The sequence below is a fragment of the Hyalella azteca genome, unplaced genomic scaffold, assembly GCF_000764305.2.
Source record: "Hyalella azteca isolate HAZT.00-mixed unplaced genomic scaffold, Hazt_2.0.2 contig5093, whole genome shotgun sequence".
In the NCBI taxonomy this organism is placed as follows: Eukaryota; Metazoa; Arthropoda; class Malacostraca; order Amphipoda; family Hyalellidae; genus Hyalella; species Hyalella azteca.
Window position 1 is genome coordinate 711905 of NW_025935295.1, and position 25243 is coordinate 737147.

At 39.8% G+C, this 25243-nt stretch overlaps 1 protein-coding gene across 5 annotated transcripts in view; it reads right to left on the bottom strand.

Annotated features, from left to right (window-relative positions):
- LOC108672526 (plexin-B) overlaps positions 1–25243 on the bottom strand; it is a 174944-nt gene that overhangs the window by 145489 nt on the left and 4212 nt on the right. For all 5 annotated transcript variants that reach the window (XM_018160208.2, XM_047880259.1, XM_047880261.1 and 2 more), the window contains exon 2: positions 12452–13975. In XM_018160208.2, coding sequence (XP_018015697.1) covers positions 12452–13936 — 1485 coding nt within the window. In that variant the 5' untranslated portion in view covers positions 13937–13975. The remainder of the gene's footprint in view (positions 1–12451; positions 13976–25243) is intronic.

The window sequence follows — 25243 nt, forward strand, 5'->3', positions numbered from 1 at the left end:
TGCTTTATTACACGACTACTATAGTTTTTCTGTTCGTTTATGGTTCAATTGATGACGTTCGGTACTCCTATTTTCAATCCTGGATTTTGGTTCATAGTGATGTTATTAATTTTGATTCATTATTTAATCACAATAAATGCTGTAATTCAGAGAATCTTTTATTGTAATAAGTGAATATATTTTATTTGTGCGTCACGAACAGATGGGACGGGATATACCATTATTAGTCAAAGGATCAAAGATGATCGAAAATGTTTAGAGAGCACTGCATCAAGGTAATTTTACAATGATTAAATTGCTACAGAAAAACATTAAAACTATTCCAGTCTTCACAATGTAACACAAATAATAACACGTTGCCACAAAAAAATATTATAAGTAAGCAGGTCAAAAGACAAACTCAGTAACTGATGCGATTAAAACTGATATTTTAAACATTTTAATCAAGTTGGTTGGTGGACAGGCAAAGAGCTGTTCAAACTCGGCTCTTTGTAAGCATTACAAGTAGGAGAAGAATATTTCTCAGCAAAACATTAAATAAATACGGCTTACGCGCGGCAGCTGAATCTATACGGCTCTACTGAGCAGCGATACTGAAGGAATGTGTTGCCTGTAACACAACAGAATAAATTTATCAAACACGCACACTGCAAGTGTATCTTAAAAGAAACCCTACTGAACATGTTTACTAAACAGCGTCACTGTGGATGTATGTTGCTAGTAATACAAGCAAAGTATACACGGGAATCTTGCATTGTACAGGAAAGGTAAGCGACGAGCAGAAGTTACGAGGCATTCAAAGCTCGTGACACCGGTAATAAGTTAGAGGCTCGCCAGACATTACGACACGGTGACGGGTGACAGCTCGAGGTACATGTCGGGTTAGTGACGCCACGCGAGTTACAAGACACCTGCCAACAACTCAATGAGCGACCTCCCGCCAAGCTTGTGTGCGTTCAGGCCAAAACACTCGTTTATTCAACACGTAATGAGACTTCTAATCCAAGACTTCTAATTCGTTTACAAATAGTTCGAGGGATGGCGAGAGGATAGACCAGAAAACCTAAAACTGTAAACCTTATTCTATGATGCACTGACACATTGCAAGAATATGTACGAGAGACAATGATTGTACTACTGCCACTGAAGATTTCGATTCGACAAATTTTCGGCCGAAATCTAATCAAGTTTCTCTGAGCTGAACCTTGGAGCGTAGAAATGAATAGAATATTAATGAATTAAATCATGCGGACTAAAAGGAAACGAAATTCAGTCCTGTCTACTAATATTAATATTGACTTGATGTCAGAAATATAAATTCTCGTTGTGCATCTCATGTTATCAATAAGTCGTCCATTAAATGATTCATCCGATGGATAGATATTATTGACTGTACCACGTACATTGATCGAAATGGTAAATCAATACATAAGAAATGAGAATAAATTCAACTGAAGAATTATAACCAGCAGCCATTTGAGACTATTTTAGAATATTGTTTCAAAATAAGTAGCAGAATATCGCTGAACATTGTCGAAAGTCATAGTGCGGCAACAAGACCTAAACAACTTCACTACCTGTATTATCACCACCACCTTGGACATGGCGAGAGAAGGAGAGACACACCCGAAGACGTTCAGAGGACCTCTGAGCGCTAATGAATGACGACTAGTGCCACTTGGGCCACAAGCAACGAGCAATACGGCGCCAACAAATGCACCTACTGAGCGTTAATTTGCTCGAGGTGACAACACTAGATAATGATCCAGCATTTGTGCTGATGAGTAGCTACCTCCCATTCCAACATCTCAAATGAGAGGCAATTATTACGCTCAGTTACATCATACACGCACCCAGGCACAAGATCTTGCTCATAATACGATGCTCATAATACAGTACTTTAATCGAATAAATTACAGCTAATATAAACAAATCAAAATCAAGTTTTATTGATGACACTCGATCACGAAAGTTTTATTTTTACCATGTAACAGTCTTCAAACGATTCAGGTCATGATAAATCTTCAAGATATCTAAAATCCATTGAACGTATCAACTTTCGTCACTCACTTGAATGGTATAATACATATACTCATAACAATTTGTTAATTTTCACGCATTAGTAATACATGTTTTTTATTTAGGGAACAATGAGATTTTTAAATTACATAACGCATGAATTGTATATAAATCAATTAATATAATATATTCACTCAACTTGTGAAACGAAACGACTGAAAAAACGACCAATGTTGTCGAATCATAGGATTTCAAGCACTTGACAATTGATGATGAATAGCTATTTAGCAATTATCGGAGTAAAAACGCTTATAATTAAGTGATTGGACACACTTGTAAATGACAAAGGAACGTGAACATAGAATGCAGGTACGTTGGTAAACCACAAAGTATTTAAAATTCGTTTTGGCTCTCGAGCAGAAAAACCGAATCAAAATTGCTGTGGACATTTCAAGCGTGGAAAATGCGCTCTCTTCCACACAAACGGTAATAATTCGTCATGTAAGCTTCAATGCACATTAAAAAAACCATGATTTTTATTGAAGGTAACTATAAAGTTTGAAGAATTATTCTGAGAAACCATTCAATTCAGGGAGCATTTCAAATACAGAAAACGCAGTTTATTCCCTAGCGACATTTACAAATAAAGAAAGCTTCGATGCAAAAATTTGTGTACAGAAAGGAACAAGCGATCACCAAAGTTAGTGTAGAGAAAGGATGTTTGGAAATGCAACGTCAAAACACATAAATAACTCGCCAGAAACCACTTTCCGGCATTCCCGACCAAATATTTCGCTATGTTATATTGCGCGTGAACTTTTATTGAGGATTGTAACCATTTTCAAGACTTGCGGGTAGTTGAAATTCATGACGTTCAAGTCAATTTTTGAACACAAATTAAAAAGAAGAGCATTCATTTAATGGATAAACGCATCATAGAATTATTCAAAATATAAAATTATATTCATATTAACCATATAAAATAATACCATGCTGATTACAAACTTTTAGCTCAAATTTTGCATTGCATAGAGGTAACAATCTTCGACTTCAGTAACACATTTCAAAAGCAAATCTAATCGGTAAAAAACGACGACATGAAATGTAAATGAACGTATGAAAATTGAATAATAATTCATAAAAGAAACAGTCCATTAGAGTTGTCCAAATTTAGAGAATAAAATAATCATGATCACAATAGAACAAAAATGAGAAAATGCAAGTAAATTATCAGATAAATAATACTCGATTTAAGATAGCAGGACAGCAAGCGACATGAAATGGATCCGAACCTTGACAGCGCACAGGAACACTAACAAGCCAGCTCAGGTACCAACAAGTGCGCACATAAGGAACTTGAGTAGCGACCGCATTGCCGGTTGTACACAAACAAGGACAAACAATTAGGTCCGGTCCATAGGATATACGTTTAAAGCCTGGTGTGTTCCTGAAAAATGTCGACTAACAATTAAAACAGCGTTTAAAAAAATGGACATGGTCAATGAACCTAGAAGCTAAAACTAGACAACTAAATAACAAGAAAAATCAATCAAAAAAGCTAAAAAAACAACAAGTATCTTCGAGATCAGACAAGTCAGTACAGGAGGCAACAGTAGGTAAATGGTCTTGAAAAAAAAATGAAATAACATCCATTGGTGAATGGAAGTTGGAAGTTGTTGGCTTCGCTCTCATTACTGCGGAAGGCCTTGGCGGCTAAACAATCAAGAGCAAAACAAAATCGGAACTGATTCTAAATACAATAGATTACAATTACGGTCATCGCTGACTGAAGTATTGAGCACTTTAGTCGCGATACAGAAGTAGACAAACAATTAGGAACGGTGAAAAACATATCAGTACTGATAACATAGGCCTACATGTATTGGCAAACAATACCAAGGCTTTAGCAAAGCAACTGCTCGCTTCGATTTTTCTTCGAGGCATAAGGCATAAAAAATTCTTTTTGAGGTGTCAAAAATGTAGTCAAAACGATATTTGAGCGCTTACTTTTGTATAGAACGCATGCAAAATTAGTATTTTGTTCAACACCAACAGCGTTTTTATCGTGCATCGAAGAGCTGTTCACATTCTGTAAGAAAAAGCATTAACATCATCGACTGATTAATGCATTCGTGTATATATTTACTCATTGAAGAATTTTTGTACATAGAAGAAGTTCATAATTCCTGTAAAATATATTCTTTCTTATCGACAACCTTTATAAAAATAAACATAATTCGTGTTCACTTTAGGAGATCAAACCAAATTATCAGCATCGCAGACAGCAGCGTGACAACATGTAGTATGTGCACACTGCACAGCCAAAACCAATGCCGCTAGCTTTGCTTATCTAAATCAAATCAGCTTAATAAAACTCGCATATAAAGAACCGGAAATATGACTCATAACAGATCATATTCCCAAAGCAACGCTCGCACATCGCTGATTCGACAGCGCGGAAATTTTTCATGCTGGCAAGCACCGCTTCGCAATGTATCTTCATAAATTTAATGCATAGCAAATATCAAGGATGTTCACAGCATCACATTCCACGAAAGATATAAATCCATGGCACTGCATACAGAGACATGCGAGTGCGACAGCTGTGGGCGCATTACTTGCGCGAAACCATGAATCATGTCCGAGAATTTAGATTGCTACGACCGTGTAAAAGTTACGGCAGTTAGTGGTACCGTAATTATTTCTCATCCAGATGACGAAAATATCTAGCCAGTACCCCAATCGAAATATAAAGACGACAATATTACAAATTAATTAATTACAAAATTACAATTAAAATTATTTCGTTTATTTCCTTCATTTAATACGATAATTACGTCAGAAAAAGACCATTTGCTTACTGATGTGTACAGATGAGACTCCGTCAACACCAGTTCAAGCGGCTAGTCGCTAGTACTATAACACAGTTGAACAATACGAAAGATCAAGGCGGTGAAGATGTAGTCCATCTTGAAGAATTGTATCGCTTACATCCATACTCCGAGACCTGTCATATTTTGTGCATGTTGTGAATAATCAACACATATTATGTAATGGATGCATAACTAAAGCAGAATTTAAGCCTAAAAAATCTTTTGATCTATAAAATCCGGACAAAAATAATTAGATGACCTTATAAAAACGATAGTATGCTAAATAAAAATTAATAGATTTGTGTTAACGAAGTGTCGCGCGAAACACAGTCTAAGCCCTTCATTTATTTATTAATACACAGGGTTAAACTCGCAACGCATACAGATAAAATACAGCGAAAAAATACAATACTTGGAAACGTTGTAACGAAAAAAAATATAAAAATCGCCTAACGTACAACCAGCTCGCGACTTGTCAATCATAGAGGAGCCAAATCCTTGGAACAAAGAAATCCTAATGAAAAGAACGAACGAAATGATTCTTATCGTGAATTGGCGTGCATTAAACCCGTCCGCAAAGAAATATTCCACGAGGAAGCACAGCACACGATTTAAAGTCCAAATACGGCCACGAGCATGAGGTCGGTACTGAGCTACAGATAACCATCAGGGTTAAATCCGCTCCGCGATGAGAAGGAATATACGCCATGAAACCTTGTAGAAGAATCGATAGCACTGATATGAACGCCATCGAGAAAAATAACCTCAATCCATAATCCGCGATAAGAATAACTAACAGGGTCGAGATTTCAGTTCAAGCATCGATGGAAAAATGATCAGCGAATCAAGGCTCATTTCAATAATGTAGGAAACTTCCCGGTGGTAAATTTGTGACAAATCTGTATATGTACGAAAAAATTCTGACAAATCTGTTTATGTACGTAAAATACAAGTTCATAGAGGCGGAATGGTGACTAAATTGGAAAATACTCCCACATGAACGGAGTGCATGAGCATATCACTGAGAGCAATTTCATCTGATCGGATTGGTTAGGATATCATTTTCATCGTGCGTGGTGCCAGCAACCACGCAAAATATCTTCCAACTGAGTGCAATGTAAATTGAAGTTGCAATTAAGTTGCAACGAAACGTATCTTCAATTTGTCATAATATCAATGAAAGTAATTTTTCAAAAGAAGTCAAAACAAGAATAGGTAATACATCGTCAAAATATGTCATCATTGATTAAAACGAATAAATGACGGAATCAATGATGAAACTTTAGCTCAAACCGCAAAAAATGTTCAAAATGACGTGACAAGTTACCTCTATTTCAAAGCGAATGCGCAAAAATGCCAATGAAACTGCCAGAGAATGCGAGATGCGAGCTTTCAGTGCGATTATACGAAGTTAAGTACAACCTAGTAACGCCCATAGAAGTCTTGCCCTCACCGTGGTCAGATTGAGTGTATGGTGCTTACTCCTGGTGAAGTTTGGAGCATTAGCATGCTGGAGTGCTTGCACAAAACCCACTAGACCACCCGGGAGACGGTGGCGCAACAGCGCAAAGACATCGGCGGTGGTCACATGACTCGCGTACGATACGACACAATGCCTAACTTGGACAGTACGGCCCTCCTATACTCAAGACACTTTTATTAATCAACAATCTGGGTCCACGGAGAACTTAAATATTGCAATAAATAATATCCTAAATGCAAAAAATGTACCTAAGGTTATGTATGCATCGCAATATTGGTTACATTTACTATTAATATATCAACAGCAGAATGTGAAATATATCTCTATTTAAATATTTCAAAAAAAAATTATTCCATTATTGATATAGTATATATATATATATAAAAATTGTCACGTGAGTTAATAGGAAACGCACTTATAAAAAATGTACAAGCGATAGATAACATAAATAAAGCTTTGATATCTTTGTGACGATTATACAGGCGTTGGACTCGTACTTTAAACATTTACTTGATGTGTTGTGATCACAATGGTTCACACAATTGTTCAAATAACATTAGAGGCATGCCAACGTTCACTTGGTTAACAATTATATTGGGAGTAAAAATTATTTTTTTTTATTATTCATGATAAATAAGTTACCGACACTGAAGATACTATAATATACTTAACGGATAAATTGAATTAGTAAAAAAAATATTAATCACAATACTTGTTATCTATATACAAGTTCAACGCAAACTTCGACCAAATATTCTGACAAGTCCCACAGAAAAAGCAATCAGATAGTATTTATCAGCTATCACGCGAAAGGAATATATCCTTGTCATCCTATGCATTCAAATAACGGCTAAATTTGATGCATCACACAATATTGATTCTAACATAACAGAAGAGTGCCTAACCTAAGTCAACAAGAAAAAGTCTAGCAAGGACTATAAGTTTTCTTACGGTAAACTAAGCACCGAGAACGCGGTTACATAAAACATGCGACGTAAAGCGCGATCGTTTTAAGAAACATGAGCAGTTGCTCCTCGAAGCAAGCCTACGTTGGGCGCAAGTCGCAAAAGTAGGAGGCTGCAACAACCAATCCTTTTATTCAAATGGCAGTCATGGCACGAGTCACTACAGAATATAAAGAACGAAGCCAATGTCACTCATATTACTGGAGTATCACCGCTACACGGCCTCAGGATCTTCGGTAGGATCACGAGCAAGATAAACGAACGCTCATGCCGTGCACGGACCGAACTGCGCCAACGCAGGGCGAAGGCCATAAGATTCAGTATCGTATACAACAGCGTCTGCGTTATAGCGAGTGGATGTTATAGAAAAATATTCTTTTCAAGAAAACTCAAGATAATTAATTATTTTAGCAAATAATCCTCAGAAAACCCCTACCGTAGTTCTAAAGCATTAATAATTTCTAAGGTGTGCTTAAGTTTAAATTCAGCATTGTTTGGATTGAACGAAAATTATCATTGTTTGAATTGAACGATATAAATAATACAAAAAATAGCCAAAAATTTGAAACGCAGGAGATGAAAGATATCAGTATGAGACGCTCCATGGCGAAGCAATAAGACAAGCAGGATCAGAGCTCGTGCGCCAAAGGTCCCGCTGAAAAGATAAGGATGCTTCATAAACGCCTGCTTATCCTCCATTCATCTCACTTCTCACGTCCTCACAGCCACTCCTCGCTATTGAGAGCAAATGGCCATAAAGCGAGAGCGATGCGCGAGCTTGCAGTACAAAGCCTCACATAAAATGCGATATAATATATCATAGATTGGAATTAGTTCACATAAAGTGAAGCTAGTAAAGCGAACATAATAAGTGGTTGAAACAAACACAGCATTAAATATCCATTATCGTTGACAGACTTCTAACGCGAAAATCGAAAGCAATAGGAAAAACTACAAGGGGTATACCAAATTCCAGAGATAAATAGAGGGAGACAAAAGTCTACAAGTCAATTAGAACATTTACCCGAATAAAAAAATGTAATTAAAACAACACGAATGCATAATCAAGATGAAGTTGAGTCTTTGCACAGCATCGAACGTTGGGTGAACTAATAGATAGCGATAATAGATAGCGATTTAGGACTGGATGGACCAAGACATCCAACCCTAAAACGCACTACAGGTTCCTTATCGCTCGCCTTTCTCACGCTAAAAAGGTAAAATTCCGCTATTTAATGGACATAGAGATATCATCTTCGCGAGCCAAAACTCTCGAGACTACGTTTCTTGGATCGAAATTTTAAATGATGCCTGCCAAATCTGACTCCTTAATGACGCTGTTATAACGAGATAAAAGGGTGAATGTAACGCGGTATATCTATAACAGCAGATACGAAAAATTCATAATATTAAATGCCGAAAACATATTAATTTTTTAATGCAGAAGTAGGTTACAATATCTTGCATAGCAATTCGCCTGCCCAACATGAGCAGTCATGTGACATGCGTGAGCAGAAGCTGAATAATTTCTTTACTTCGCGTGGCGGCTTACAAATTTAACCCTCAACGTAGTTGACTGAGTGATGAAGGGTGCCTTTTCTTATTTTTTTTACTACTGCATTGCCAAATGTTTTTCGATCCTAGAAGAAGCAAAATTTTCATTCTGCTTCTGCGTTTTTTAATCCTCAAAAAGTCATGTGCTCACCTGTTGCGCACTTCACAGCTTCCGTCCAACCCCATCTTTTCCCTATACAATTGACTTCCAAAGCCAGATTTCATTCAACGGTTCCCCCCACATGCGTTTTTTTTTCTTCACGGTCGCTAGGGCGGAACTGGTCCACCGCAGAGCAAACGCAAACGTTGACCGTCAATCGCTGCCTATCTGCTTTACAGGCTGGGCAGGACAACACGCGAAGTGCACTCTCTGCTTCAGGATAAGTACAAACGTTTAGGCTGAACAATAGCACACAAGTCATGGCATGTGATAAACAGTCGCACGACGCGGACACTAAAACTGTATGTTCCGTTTGACTTGTATATTATATGTCATTATATCATTTACGCTGAATACTTTGATCATTTTCACATTAGAAAGCACTTTGATAAACGAATTGAAGAATATCAAAAAAAAAAGAAGAAGCTATTTCATCATTCGATTTTCGGCCAGGCTATACATGAAAAAGGATTTGTGACCCGTTCAGCAGACAAGACGATCGTAATAAAACAATATAACATAGCAGCGACGAAGCACGACAATCACCCATAAATCCATCCATGAAATAGTTAATTCAGAATTCATCTGCCTGGTCGGACATCACAGCTATTATGTACATTTCAAAAAGAGAAACGTCCCTTTGTTTGCCAAGTAAACAATATTTTCCCGCATAATACGATAAAGGATTATAGCTTTCTCGCGAGGGATTATTTCAACCTGAAAATAAAGTCAAATAAGACTACAAACTTCGTAGGACCGCATTCTGTAGACGAGCTCTCGTTTCTTTCTGCGCCGAACACTAACAATCGAACATGTGGGACGAACCACTGAATGATAATGACGAGTTCGAGTTTCAGTAGAAATTCAATGGCGAGAACATTTTCGTAATCCAATTATGGCACACACGAAAAAGTTACCAAACTACAGGGAAAAACTAAAACCGTTTTTAAGAATGGAATTCAGTATACATGGATGAAAATCAAATAAGAATACTTCAGTTTTAAGGAATTTATGCAATTGTATGTTCCAATGAAGTAAACTAGAATTTTGGTCAGTTCATCAACCACAGAAATCGGGTTTCTAACGACGGATTTTGCAAACTTAGTCAGTTCTCGGACGGCTTCAAAGCCATCTCATGAACCGTGAAGTGCGAATCTTTAAAATTGAAGAGAATCGTCTCAGCGGTACACGTCTCGTTCTCAAGGCAGCAAAGAAGCTTTTCTGAGAAGCCTCAGCACCGAAGACATCCCGCAGAGCGCAGACAAAGCCTAGAAAATTGTGAAGGCGACGAGCGCAGGTGTGAGGAAGTCAAGGAACGGACGACACCACCACACACATGACGGATGGCCGCTCTCACCACTAATTGAATCAGGGCTCAAGGGAAACGAGACTCGGCCGATCATCACAACAATCAGGAATGTAGAAATCCAGACCTTAACACATGCATGCCTTTTCAGATGCAAGTTTAATAATTATTTGGATTAATTCCCCATTTTACAGTGGGTTTCGTCGAGATGGTTCGAAAAAAGAAATAAATTACAAATAATCTAAACACCATCAAATTTACAATTAAAACCTCAAAACTTTGCGTCCTAATGTCCTACATCACTTGTCTATAATTTTTACGTTGTTCTTCCTGATCAATGGCGCAACGAATAATTAAAAGCATCTTTCCTGCTGTAAATGCCTTTTAAATGTCATGCAGAATCTCAGGTCTCATCCTTTTTATCCGGAGAGCAATCAAATTAAAATTCATCAGTGGGACGATCGATGTGAAATTTATCAAAATATATACGAATCAATAATTTTTTCTAGGACTTCGCACGTACAATTGACGAAAATATGATAATAGTTGACTATTGACGGTAGTACGCTAAATCAACAAATTCGTTCACAAGGATATAACCACAAAAAATATTTAGAACATCGCATAAAATATCTCGCACCTTCCATCGTTCGCATGCGATATAGACATGCAAGAAGATGGAGACTCAAGGAGGTCGTTATTAGTTCATCATTAATGAGTTTTGACATTTACGAAGAACAAGGAGCTCAGGTTCATTCAGAGAGCAAGACGAGAAAACTGAGAGCAATGAAAGACGAAGAACAACGTCAGCGATATTTGTGCATGTTAAATTCAAATTGAACGATAAATCACAGAAGAATGTCAATACAATAATTTGCACTTCAATCGATACGTATCAACCATAAGCTTTAATGAGAAAGACTAGCATCGCGAATCATACGTTCGAAAAATGCTGAGTTACAAATTGCACGTCTTTGCCCGTGATTCAGATAGTCTGAATTTTTTCAGCCATGTGTGTATGGTTTGTGCGCAGTATATACTTTCAGTTATCTTTGTTTATCTACACAGGCACACCCGTTTCTTCAGGGTATCTAATCATTCGCTGGTTTCCATAAAATTAGTCACACACTCATACATTTGAACATATTAATAAAAGACTATGTGATAGCAAAGGCTAGAGTCGCGAACAAAACAAATTTTTCAGAAGTGGCTCTCTAACTCACGACGTATCACAAACGAACTCAATGCAGACGTTAAATGAAGAGAAGGTCAGAAAGCAAATTAAATGAGCAGGGATCACGAACCAAGCTCCATCCATCACCATAAGCGTCACATTTCAATTAGAGGTCGGTGGGCTGTAAAGAATGATCTGCAAACCCGTGATCACGCAAAGAAATTGATCCCATGCGAACGCCATTCGCTGCCCTGATCTTGTCAATCACTGAAAATCAGTCCGCAAACATCATTAGGCAGCAATACCATTAGTTTACAGAATACATTGCAGAAAAAGCAGACGGTCGCCTCACTAAGTAAATCAAGCTTTCCTCTGCGTGATATTGGGTCATTTGCGTCGTTCCCAACGATTCCATAACAGCAAAAAAATTTTGAAGACGCAAGTTTTTAAAAGAATTCTCCACTTCAAGCAAAATTTCCCTACTAATAATACTACAACCAATTTTCAGTTTGCAAATGTGTTGCAGCTGGAAATACAAAACATAAGAAAAAATCGTCATAATGGAGTAAAATGCAAAAAAAAAATACATGCAAAATTACATTAACAAGTTGAGTGCGATACAACCCACTAGGATTGCCATATGGCCCAAAAATAGACAATTCCGCGGACAAAAAGATCAAAAAAGCCTACGGTTCAACGTTTACAAGAAAATTTGTATCTTCCGGTGCAAAAATTAAATTTTTTTCTTACTTTTTAAATTGGATAAGGCAGTACCGCCAACATAAATTTTTGTCGTCTAACACAATTGGAATAAACTTATTCACGAAATTTGTCCGGGAAAAAGACCCTACAATCCACCGGTGGGTCGTCTTGCACTAAACGTTTTAATTAGCCTTGATAAATTCATCATTACTCACCCCGGCTTCAGGACATTTTCCGTCCAAGATGAGTCCAGAGATGTACTCCATGCTGCGGTACTGCATGGAGCCATTAAAGCACATGTGAATATTCTCATTGAACTTGGTCTCAATGTAGGCGACAGAATAGATACAAACGGCAGCAGCGTTCTCAGCGTCCGCCGTATGGCCTACCGACGGCGCGAAAGTAGCGACTAGAATTGGATCCCCGGCGTGGATGCCCATGCTGGCAGCCAAATCCGCGCCCGCAGAGGCGAGCTTAGCGTCTTGTACGAGATTATAAGACCCATGCCGGCCCTCGCATGTCATCGTAATCTCCGTGTAGGAATCGTAATTGGCATCTGTGATGCAAGTGCGAGCCAGGCGAGAAATGTAACCGGTCTCCTCCTGGCCGGGCAAATGAGACTTCTTCTGAACGGTGACGAAGTAGGCAAAATCTGATGCGTTGAATCCGTAAACATATTTGACGAGGAAATGATCGCGGTACTTGACGTCGATGCGCAATAGAGATTGTTTTAAGAACGAGCTTTCTGCATAGTCTAGATCATACAAGTTTCTCGTCGAGACTGCCGGCACGTCATGGCGGTAATCGCCGACAGCCGTGAAAGTTGTACCGACGTAAAGAGCTTCGGATCCCCCCCACGGCTTGTAACGCTCAGGGCCGACAAAAGCATAGGTGGATGAGTGGGGGTCATTGGCCGCTACTGAACGAGGAATGTACTCAGGAGTGAGAGACACGTTGGCAGTTCGAAACTTATGACAAGCACCTTGCGAAACCGAGCCGCACATGATCAGTGTTGACGCTGCTGGATCCAACACCAAAACTTTGTTGATGTTGTCTGATAACGCACGACTCACGGAACTTTCTGGGCCACACCCGGAAGCATGGCACCGAGCCGAATCAAACCTGGGACCAGTTTCCACAACAGATTTGACCTCGAGGTTATCGGCGGTGACCTCGTACAGCCTGTTGGTGCCTCCAAGGTAAAGCACGTCAGCAGCGGTGTTGTAGACGACGTGCTGTAAAGCAATGCTCTCGTTTCCTGTACTGAAGACTGCTTCTACGGAACTCAGGGACTCTTCAGCCGCTCTCAGCCCGCGATATTTTATGGCTTTCAAGCGGTGACCACTAACACCGCTATAAGATGATAACAGGATTAAAAAATAAATTAAAAGAGATGAATACCTAAATTTACGATTTGAGATTCGGGGCTTTAGACACATTGAAACTCTTTTTGTTAAATTAAATATAGAATGAGTTGGCTCTTCTTCGACTGGAGCTTGCAAACGCTCGCTGTTGGTCGCATCAGATTGACCGGCGTGGGGCATGGAGGAAGAATGTTCAAAATTTAGGCGACATTCTTTAGGTGTGAGGGTAACGGGAATTTTGTCGGTTTTCGAGTAAAGAGAAGAAATCCTGCTGAATTTCTTCGCGTGTGGAGAGCAGGACACCGATTTCTCGTGCCAGGAGCTCAGGTCACCCATGGTTGCGGAGCACAGTGGGAGCTGGACCGTTGCGCCTCGCTGTAGACAAAAATATATCATTATTAGTATTCATATGAACACAAGAGTTTAAATGATATTCACAGAAGATATAACTGGTTGTAGATAAGAAGCACAACATTCTAAACCGGTTGAACCACTAACAAACACCAGAACATAAACAATTAATTCACTTTACAGTAAGAACAGTCAAAAATCCGCTAATGGAAAGGAATAATAGAGTTTGTTGTTATTTTCAAATGTAATTGAGAAGCCAAGAACGTGGATATGAAGTTAGAGGCGAGCGTAATCAAGCTCAAGACAAGCAAACCCACCCAATTCTCTCGTGCATTGCAGCAATAAACAGCGATTGCCTGGAGGCTCGCACGGTGAATAAGGGCAGAGGTGGAAATTCAAGCGATCGAATAGTGATGAAAAGTCACGCTGTCTCGGCCAAATAGACAAAAAGAGACAGAAAATTCGTGGCATATCCTATATCAGCCCCAATTAAATGGAGCCAGCATGCTATCGTGCTTCAGTGTTCTAAGAGACTCAAAAAATGTTAAAGATAACTTGTGAATAACATTTATTAACATTTAGATATATGTAAACAGGTACAATTGAGGAGTGATTTCTTTAAATTCTAAACAGCTCTGCTTTTACTCATCGAATGTGCATTAAAGCAGAGTGTAATTCTAGAAAATGTTGTTGCATGATCCACGTGACCGGAGCAAATTGCGTGCAGATTATCTATTCCAAATGTGAAGAACAGCTGCGCGAGAAATAGCGCAGGCATCAAGCTGAACCCCAGGGCGGATCGAATGCAAGAAAATCTTGCCAAGACGCAAACACTGCAGATAAAGACGGCGCGATTGAAAGGCGCCGTGGCAGAGCCGTACGGTGCGGCGAACGAACCTCGCAAGTTGTCAAGTCATCATCAGTAATTCGGAGCAAAGCCGACGCGCCAAAGCGGCTGCCACAGAGACGACAACGCCAACAACACCGCCTTTGCATCCTTGATGAATATGACAACAAAATTTATACCCAATATATCATCCATGCTCGTCAATGACCAGGCTACGACCATAAATAAAAATGATGGGTTGTTATGAAGGAAAGGAGAGCTAAATCGCTACAAACACAAATATGTATCCAAAACTTTTAGGGAAAATAAACATAGAGTATTGAATGGCACTAGACATTTTGTTCAATGACACCAGACCTGCAATCGAAAGTGATGAACCATTGAACCAAGATAATTGCAGTGACGTCTTGACACTTGCAAAATTAAGCATTGCCATTACGAAGAATTAAAAGCGTTGCAAGTTTTTAGTTCAATTTTTAAACCTAATATTAGGAGCAAAAAGCCATTTACAAACTTATTTTTCCCACAATGAAAACCATGATTACATATTTCGTAACGACACTGCATGTGTTAGGTTCGTTCAAAGTTTCTTTTTTATTCAACTAATTTATTCACTGGCGTAAAGGATTTTGCGCTAATGCTACTGACTCGTGAAACACACGATCTTCTTTGCTGGCAAATTTTGTGGGTGTTGAAGGTGTGTTTGGAAGCGCTAGCCCCTATACGGCGCGGCATAATGGGAGGCATCAGCATTGCCAAGCCCTCGCGCTAAAAATGCTTTCAAAAATTAAGGCTTGCTTCCTGAGAGCTCTAGCTCGTACAGCCGAGTTTTGAGCAGCGAGTCTGAGCCTATTTTTCCTTCAGTGCCTATTTTTCCTTCAGTGCCTCTTGACACTGTAGCGAGCAGCAAAATGCAGCCGAGCGCGCCACTTCCCACACCCAGCAAGCCTTTCAAGGACGAGTAGAAATACTCCAGAAAACACCTCAGTATTTGCCTGCCTTAGGATTACAAACTCAACGGGAAATTATGTTACAAGCGGCACAGTGAAATCAACGGAGCAGTGCCCATTTGATAGCTCTTGATAAGCAACGTAGACCCGTACGATCCTACAACTTCAGGGCCTACAATATTATAAATATATTTGAAAACATTAATTTACACTGAAATAAGGGAACAAACAGCTAAAATAAAGCAACACAAACCAAAATTGTTATAACACAATGACCATTGACAACTATGGCAAGGATTTTTTCTACTATGGGCAGGTTATTTAGAAATATTTCAGAATATTGCAAAACAGTAGTATTCATTTTAAAAATTTATTCAAAATTAATAACAAAAGAAACGTTCAAACAAATCAACCAAATTATCAATTCCTTTGTCTGAATGCAAAGAATGAGATTATCCTATATTTTTAGCAAAGTAAAAAACGATAAGCTGACAGACAAGCTCGAGGTAAAGACAAATCATAATAATAATGATAACAATGGCATGACAAATGCTCGACTCTTTATCCGACCAATTAATTTCAGTGGGAACTCGTAGACTGTAGAACACCGGTCTTTACGTACGACGCAAGATATCCTTAGAAGTGCACAGCTAATTTCCTTCATATCGCGCCTTCAATTATAACGAAATAAACGTTGGGTGTCCAGTGGCCGTAGTTGACTCTCGTGGTGCACAAATGAGGCTATCGTGAGCAGAACATTTGGACATGGACCTAATTTGGACATCTTCGACTGAAAACATAAAATTAAGTGTACCTCTCACATACCAAGGAGTTTCCATCATTTATAACTTGGTTAAGATTAATTTACTCCCTAATAAGTATGTAATTTGAAGAAAATGTAATGAATGCAAACTATCGTAGCTGTTCTCTGAATGGAGAAATGAACAATCCTTTTATCTAAAATCAGTTATTTCGAGTTCATACGACTTGGATAAGAAAGACCTCGCGGTGCACGAAGGCTAACTATCAACCAAGCAAGCAGCGAGGACGGGAAACGACAGAGACAAGGCACTGAAAGTTCCATGAGACGAGAGGCAATGGCCTGCTGATGGCAATAAAGACTTCGTAAAGCATGCCAGAGAATAAGACACTGAAGATAAGAGGGAAGCATCGGCATGAGACATGACAGAAGATCAGGTCCCGGGCAACCATAAATACCAGCACCGCCAGAGCTGTCGTGACCGATAGGATGGCAACGACGCACACCAAGTCTAGCAGACACCGCGCGCAAAATCTTCAGATTCTCGGGGTTTGGAAAACGTAATTTCGAGGTTGTTTTCTAAAAATCAAACACACGATAACAGCCTGCTGACTCCGTTAATAGAAGGCTGCGCAAAACAATGAGTTGGAATAAACTATTATAATCGAATAAATAGATAATAATGACCTGATTTCCAGTACAAATATGGTTTGATAGTTAGCGATTCATCGTAGAAAAAGCAAAATAAAATGAGTTGACATACACAAAAGATTTGACATACACAAAAAAATTATATCTAGCCAAATCACGCATGAATTATCATCAATATCTATACTACAACATACTTATTTCAGTATCTGCAGTTCCTCGCTAAGCAAGGTATAACGTTCAACATAGTTATCAGATTACAGATTTAAGTTCAACGATTGAAAACATTACAGATCTCAACCAAACACTCACTTTCCAAGTTAAAGAATACATTAAACGCGAACAGCATTCCCAGGTTCCCCAATGCACTTGTGCGAAAACAGAGGTGCAGATATTGCATTCCATGAACGTTTCCAAAGGTAAACTTGTACAATTACAAAGGCTAAACTTTTTCATTGATTTGCACCGGGGCAGCATAGCCAGAGAAGCAAAAGGGCAGACACTCTGCGCCGGCTTACCGATAGAAGTGTGAAAAAAGATCGAGCAACAGGAAACACGCTGCTTGCAAGAGCCTCTAACAGGATGAGTATGACAGATGTCTGGAGTGCTGATGATCAAACCCTCGCTAAGTTTCAATGGGCGCTAAACGTCCATGAAGCGACCGCAATTCTCCCACCAAATGAGCTGGCAAGATGATGATTAAGCAAGAATGACCTTCTTCCAGCAAGTTCATCACAATTTGCATGCGATTTACCTAGTGATGAGGATAATTGAGCCGGCGAATTTTACATCCATTACTAGTCATTGCATTTGCAATCTATAACCTCCTTAAAATACAAGCCTGACAAACGAACACTAGCAGAAGAATTTTAACGATGCAAGGCCCAATAGAAGCGGGGACTTTGCCTAACTAAAAGAATGACGCTTCAAGCCCGGCCATCGAGTCAACCCTAGTCACGAAGGCCGATTAAGATTTCTAATTTGAATGGACAGAAGACGGCAAGGCAGCGAATTTATTGAATAGAGCCTGAGTAATAATAATAAATAGCACTTTCGCAATGGGGTCAAATTAGCCCCGTGCGACGGTTACCAACATCATCGAGTCCAGCTGGCTGCCGACTCAGGAAATAAAACATCAATGAAGCAAGGACCAACTGCTTCAATTGATCAAATATTTCGAATAGACGTAAAAAACGAAACCAGAGACGCTTTATATAATAGAATTGTCATATATAGAATAGAATTGTCTTTATATAATAGAATGGTCATATTATATAATAGAATTGTCAGATTTCAATTGTAGCATTAAGAAATATAGGCCCTTCATGTTCGAAAAAATACCCCAGAAAATTGAATAGCAAATTATACGGAAAAGCGAAATGAAAACGTGTGTATGTATACAAGAAAGAAATTCCCATTGTACTGCATGAAAAGAAACCTTTTATAACCTCAAAAACACATTTAAATTTTTGTCGATAGCTAAACATTACTCTATTGCCATATTAGGAGATTATGATCATGCATAAGGAGATTATGAAATTTCATTACTGCATTGACATAAGGACGAAGCAGGAAAAGCACTACGCGGAAGTATGGACTTCGACTACAAATGCTAATCGCGTCAGAATGTCGCCCTCATCACATTACTGATCATGAACGTTCCGCGAAATGACCAATACAGCTGATAATCAAGCTACGCATGAACGGGAAATCGAGAAGGATAGTGCAAGGCGACGAACCTTACAGGCTTTGCAGGGTTTTGTTTGGCTCGTAAAGTAGACAGCAATCAACGCTAACGATCGACCACCGAGATCAGCAGATGCCGGCACATGGATGCTGCATGTGAACGTGTCTCGGTGGCGGCCGAAAAGCAGCATCTGATATTCTCAACGAAACGGGAGGAACAACCGCATACTCCGGTGTATTCTCAACATATGTAATTACCTCAATCCCAGTATGCAAGAGACAGTAATAATATGATAAAGGCCATTCAACGCAACCTGGCGCATTTTTAGGACCGATTTAGATGCTTTCAGAGGAGTTGGCTGTCTATAATTGATAGGTACTTATTCTACCATTAAATGAAGAGCTGCGAAGTGATGAAATGAAAAATTTAATAATATAGTAGAACAATATTCAAATAGCTGCTGCCTCGTTTGAATGCGATACCTATGTCAATTATGAACCTTTGTCTAGTTCTAGCTTCTAGGAAACTTTCAATTCGCACTGCTACAAACAAGGAAAGTATTAAGATTAACAATTTAAAGACGAAACAAACAATTAAATAAGCAGATGTCAGCCGAATTATGCTTCAATACGAAAATTATAGATTGCAATTGCTATTTTGAGCGCTTTAACTCGTATCCACATAAAATCTCGGACATACGTAAAAGACTATTAAATTTTTCTAGCGCCGAAAATTGAGATTAGCCATCTTGCGGACGCTGTCCAGGGAGGACCCAATTGTGAAAGGAGGCAAACTAGACTTCAAAGCCTCCCCCTTTTGGCAGCTCTCGTCGTCTGATGACCTGCCAGGGCCAGAAGCCGGCATCGATGCGCTAGCACAACTGCAGCGCTCAAAATCCGGCACTTGGCGGCGCAAGCCGACAGTCGTTCCTGAATTGGAGCAGTGCTCGAGCTCCCTATAGAAAGGCTTATGAGTTACCCTCTGTCTGCCGACATATTTACAGTCATTGATGTACTACTGATATCTTACGGCCTATGAACCATAAGGAAGCAAATAACTAAGTTAAGCTTTTGACTTAATTGTAGTTCGGTATATACATCCCCAATTTCCTGGCGTTATCGAACAAGCCATCTTACATCTATGTTGATCAATTATAAATCATAAAAATGTGAAAAAAATCATTTAAAAGAGAAACAAACTCGAAAGTCGTGATTGACCAGCATGCTGACGCGGGCGACAAAGGAGATGCCTTGGGCTTGGTTCACACCATGATTTCGGGCACGTTACAGTCACGGTCTTCGCTGGTATTTTTTTTGTAAATTTAGTGGTCCTGAGTTCGATAAACTTACAGATAGCATTTAGTGAACAACGGAATTTTCTAATTTGGCAGTTGCTTGCCAGAAATACTAATGAGAGTCTTCGGTTTCGTAAACCATTAAGCTTAGTTTACCGCTCTGCTCTGTCAACAGTAGGTATTTAATAAAAAATAGTCTGCTTTCTTATACTAACTTCAAATTACAATACTGCCCACGTCAGCTTCTAACATAATTCAAGTAAACATCCGTGGAAAAACTCGTTAATGTACAATCAATGTAACCCAAAAAGTAAGTAAGTAAACTTAACCAACGTGGTAGCTAATTTTTGTTCTGCTACAGTAGAACGCCTACGCCCTACACAACATTCAATTTGTATACGCCAGGGTACTGCGAAACTACTAATTGTTAATTGCGAATTCATGGAGTTGAACCAAGCAGTGAGGCGTGAGCAGCAATCTCGTCGAGCACTCCAGACGCTTGCCACTTGTTGAACTCGCACCGAAATAAACTAGAGTGTCAAATAGGCATGAGAAGGAAGCGGGCCAGACAAAAAGAGAGGTAAGTAGCCGGCACGTCTGGCGGTATCAGAGAGTCCCATCAGATAATACCTGCCTCGGCAATCCCTACACTAAAAGAGCATGAACACCAACACTTGAACCGAAAAAAAAACTTAGTTACAAGGATGAAACTGAGGTACTTCCATAAAACCTAGTACACGACAAAAAATGCGCCTTGGATGCGGTGTTTGGAAGCAGCGTAATAGAAAAGCTGGAGCTGACCAAAGCTGTAATCATGCGGTGATCCATAGGTTATGCACGTCCAAAGAGCTCGAGACGAGGCCTCCAGGGCTGGCTCAACCCACATTAGGTACCAGTTTTGGCCTTACTAAAGACCAAATAAATCAATACGAGCTAATAGCTCAAAGAGCGTCGCTCTGTAGGGCCACCTTGCAATGGTGAAACTATCAATCTGCATAACGGTCGTAACACGGAGCGTAACTGATTAGGACGGCAGGCAAGACATGCTCATTGCCAACAAAAAGAATCGAAACTTTGACGTAATCAACGTATCAAGCTGAAAATTAATTCATGCAGCAGAAATGGCTCGTTCTCGAGAAACTGTAGCAAGTCACTACAAAACTACGCTGCTAACAGTCTTACATATAGAGACAACCGCAGTAGGAGAACACAAGTTCAGTAGTATTAATTAACAGCATCGTGGAGATACGAGATGAATACCATGGAGAGCATAACATACATGGAACAGTCAACAGCTCAACTCCAATTCAAGCTTGAAACCATTCAACAGCGAGCAATCGGGAGAAAATTTTCAATTCAATAATGAGGTTCTACGTAAATATATTATTTGATTCATCGTTAGAGAATACACAGAGGATAGAAATCAATGACATCGGTGGGTTAACTGAAAAAAACATGGTCTTACACCGATAGGTTTCAAACAATGATTTAACTAGATGATCTTCAATCATAACAATGGTGCACCTCATATCTCACGTTTAAAACCTTAATTATCACATACGAAGAAAGTATAATCTCAATAAACTAGACGTGTAGAAATTGCCGAAAGAATTGTACTTCGAATAAATGTATCGCAGCAGGCCTCCTCTTGATCACACCTTGCCACTTAGTCCCGTTGGTGTGTAGGGTAACGAGGCTTTAGTTACGAATGGCCAGGCCATGATCACTTGATTATTTCCAAAATATTGGCTATACTTAAAGTAATATTTGATTACACATTTTTAGATCCAATGTGATATGTACACATGTTCATATACGTATTATTAACCCACCCAAATTCTACTCTGAATGGCATTGATGAGGGTTAATTTATACATGGGCGAAAAGGTTTACTCTTGATTTTATGCTGGATCAGCCCGCAGCCGTGAGTGTAGGTTGACGTGAGGTGCAGAGAGCTCAGGACGTAGGGTGAAGCTCTCAGCGAAAGAGTTCACGGGAGGAGAAGCGAGCTCAAGACGGTGTCTCATAGGAAGCCCCCAACGGAAGAGTTCACGGGAGAATAAACGAGCTCAAGAGAGATCACGGTAGTAAGCTCCAGGCGGAATAGTTCACATGAGAAGAAGCGACCTCAAGACAGCGCCTCGTAGGAAGCTCCCAACCGAAGAGGTCACGGGATGAGAACTTGAGAAGTGAGCTCAAGAGGTAGGGGTAGGGAGCTCCAGAGGCCGCGACTCAGCCCTGCCGAGAGCGAGTGTCCGCTAGCGACAGACCACCCAGAACAGCTCTGCTGGGCGTAAGCCTAGGCGACTACAGGCGAGCACCAGCCCCGAGTGAGCGCTCAGTCAAGTGGAGTACGTCTGATGAGCGCTCAGTCAAGTGGAGTACGTCTGATGAGCGCTCAGTCAAGTGGAGCACGTCTGGTGAGCGCTCAGTCAAGTTGAGTACGTCTGGTGAGCGCTCAGTCAAGTGGAGTACGTCTGGTGAGCGCTCAATCAAGTGGAGTACGTCTGGTGAGCGCTCAGTCAAATGGAGGGCGTAAGGTGAGCGCTCAGTCAAATGGAGGGCGTCAGGTGAGCGCTCAGTCAAATGGAGGGCGTCAGGTGAGCGCTCAGTCAAATGGAGGGCGTCAGGTGACGCTCAGTCAAATGGAGGGCGTCAGGTGAGCGCTCATTCAAATGGAGGGCGTCAGGTGAGCGCTCATTCAAATGGAGGGCGTCAGGTGAGCGCTCAGTCAAATGGAGGGCGTCAGGTGAGCGCTCAGTCAAATGGAGGGCGTCAGGTGAGCGCTCAGTCAAATGGAGGGCGTCAGGTAAGCGTTAAGTCAAATGGAGGGCGTCAGACAAGCTCAGATATACATATATATAAATGTAGCGATATTATGCATCACGATGACATCGCTGAACCGCAATAATAATAAATTAGCTAGCAAGTATAAAGTTGACTGCGAACTTAAGTGAAAGCAACACGGTTACTTTATGCACATTAATATGCAAACGACTCAGCTCTCAGCTGACATTCATATTGTAGTAACAGCACCAAAAAAATCAAAACAAAAAGCTTTTAATTTTGTTTCCGTTTATAATATACAAGGCAAGTTATCGGTGCAGGTATGTACACCACCTGACTTCCTGACCTGAGAAATTGCATCAGGTACTGCAAGTAGAACTAACATGTGGTTAATGAAGATTAGCAAAATTATTACAGTGTTTGCTTGAATGTGTTTGCTTTGTTTAACCTACAAGAAGGTTCAAAAGCTGGGAGGTTCAAAATTTTATACAAAATAATTCGCCATGAGTATTTAGCCACGTAATCAATTATATACTTTTTTTATTCTTAAAGCGCTGATGTAAGAGAACCTTTGTGACCTTGTGATGAATTTAGGACTTCGTAGTCCACGGTCACGCTGATGCGCCGCCTTCTCAGAACCTCACTCGTCTCCCGACAAATTGATTAAAATCAATAAATCCAGACTATGTTTGATTCTAATTTGATTCCAGACTAATTAGAAAAGTTCACAAGTATCAATACACATCGAAGTACGGTACTTCAGAAATGTTGGCAAATTCTGTTATTTCGATAACATTTCGATATAGTAACTAGTCAAGTCACTCAAGAAAAATTAAATGAGTGAATAGTTATCATTTTACGTTCAACCCGTTGCTACAAAATGAATTGAGTATTCTAGCATTTAATCCAAGGCGCCATGAGTAGGACGTACAAAGCGAGCATGGCGCCCACGATGTAGAAATGGGATCTCCACCCACGATGAAAAAAATTAGCCTTGGCTAATTCCTGTTATGCATGCGGTTGAATGCACTTAGTTCTTCAGGACTAAATTTTTCCAAGCTTCTAATTTGTTATTTATCGGAACATGACAGTCAAGTCGCAGTGAAATGAAACATCAATCAACGGAAGGGGGACATAGAAGAAACAATCGTGATCGCACGTTCACTTAAATATTTAATAATCACTGAACGCAGCTTGTGCCCAAATCTCAGCCATAATCTTGGATCGCGAGCGCCACGTATGGCGGCGTCATGCACCCATCTTTTAAGAGTAACAGTACCATGACCAAAAGGTGCCCTCGAATAAAAAGTAATCACCGACAACTCAAACACGCAAGGCAAGCAAACCTAATGACGGCCCAAAATGAAAAAGACCCGCTGGACAAAAGCCCGAACTGCGCGAAAGGAATGCAAACTTTCACCGGGGAGTCTAATGATCCGAAGCTGGATGTCGCAATATGACCGCTACCAGAACCGTGTACAGCACAGGCTCCGTACCAAGTCTGTAATTGCCCCTGCATATAACTAATAGTTTGGGGCGAGGCCCAAAAAATTCTCATGGTTCCTTGTCCATTAACGGTTAAAAAAAACCGAGATCACTCGATTACAGCAAGTAATGAACAACTTGATGGATGATGAACATGATAATGCAGCGCCACTGATGTCAGACGAACTTTTATATTAATGGCTTTCTAGGCATTTAATGCAAGGTGATCGTACGAAAATAAATTCGAAATTCGTAGAATTACGGTACTGCCTATAAAATAGAAAACGCAGTTTGATTAGGCGCTGAATTACCAATTCAGCTGAATTGAAACAAAAGTAATTGAATTTAATTCTAGTTTTTCAAATATAATAACATTTAAATCAATGTTGGTGCATAAAACTCTCACAACCATCCGCATGAAATTTATCTAAGAAACGGTCTGCCGAAATTGTTTTCTTAGAATTTGATATAATCACCACAAGGTGAAAGTATTCGCATATTCCTGTACAAACAAGTAAAATAAACAGAACGATCAAAATGTGTCGCTGAAAGGAACACGAGCTGCTTTCTTTAGCAGGTGGACCCAAGAAGAAACACAATTTTACGTAGCAACAGCCGCCTGCTCGTAGCATGAGTAATGTTCATGTGAAGTATTTGGGACAGGCGAAAAACCATCCAGATAGCTCTGCTGCTACCGATAACCCCAACCTCCTTCAATAAATGCAAGTGAGAGCAATACACTTTTATGGCATTTTGATGGATGAAGAAGCGAAAGGCAATAAACACGCTCGACATAGCGAGACTAATGGCTGATGTATTTCCTTGGACACATCA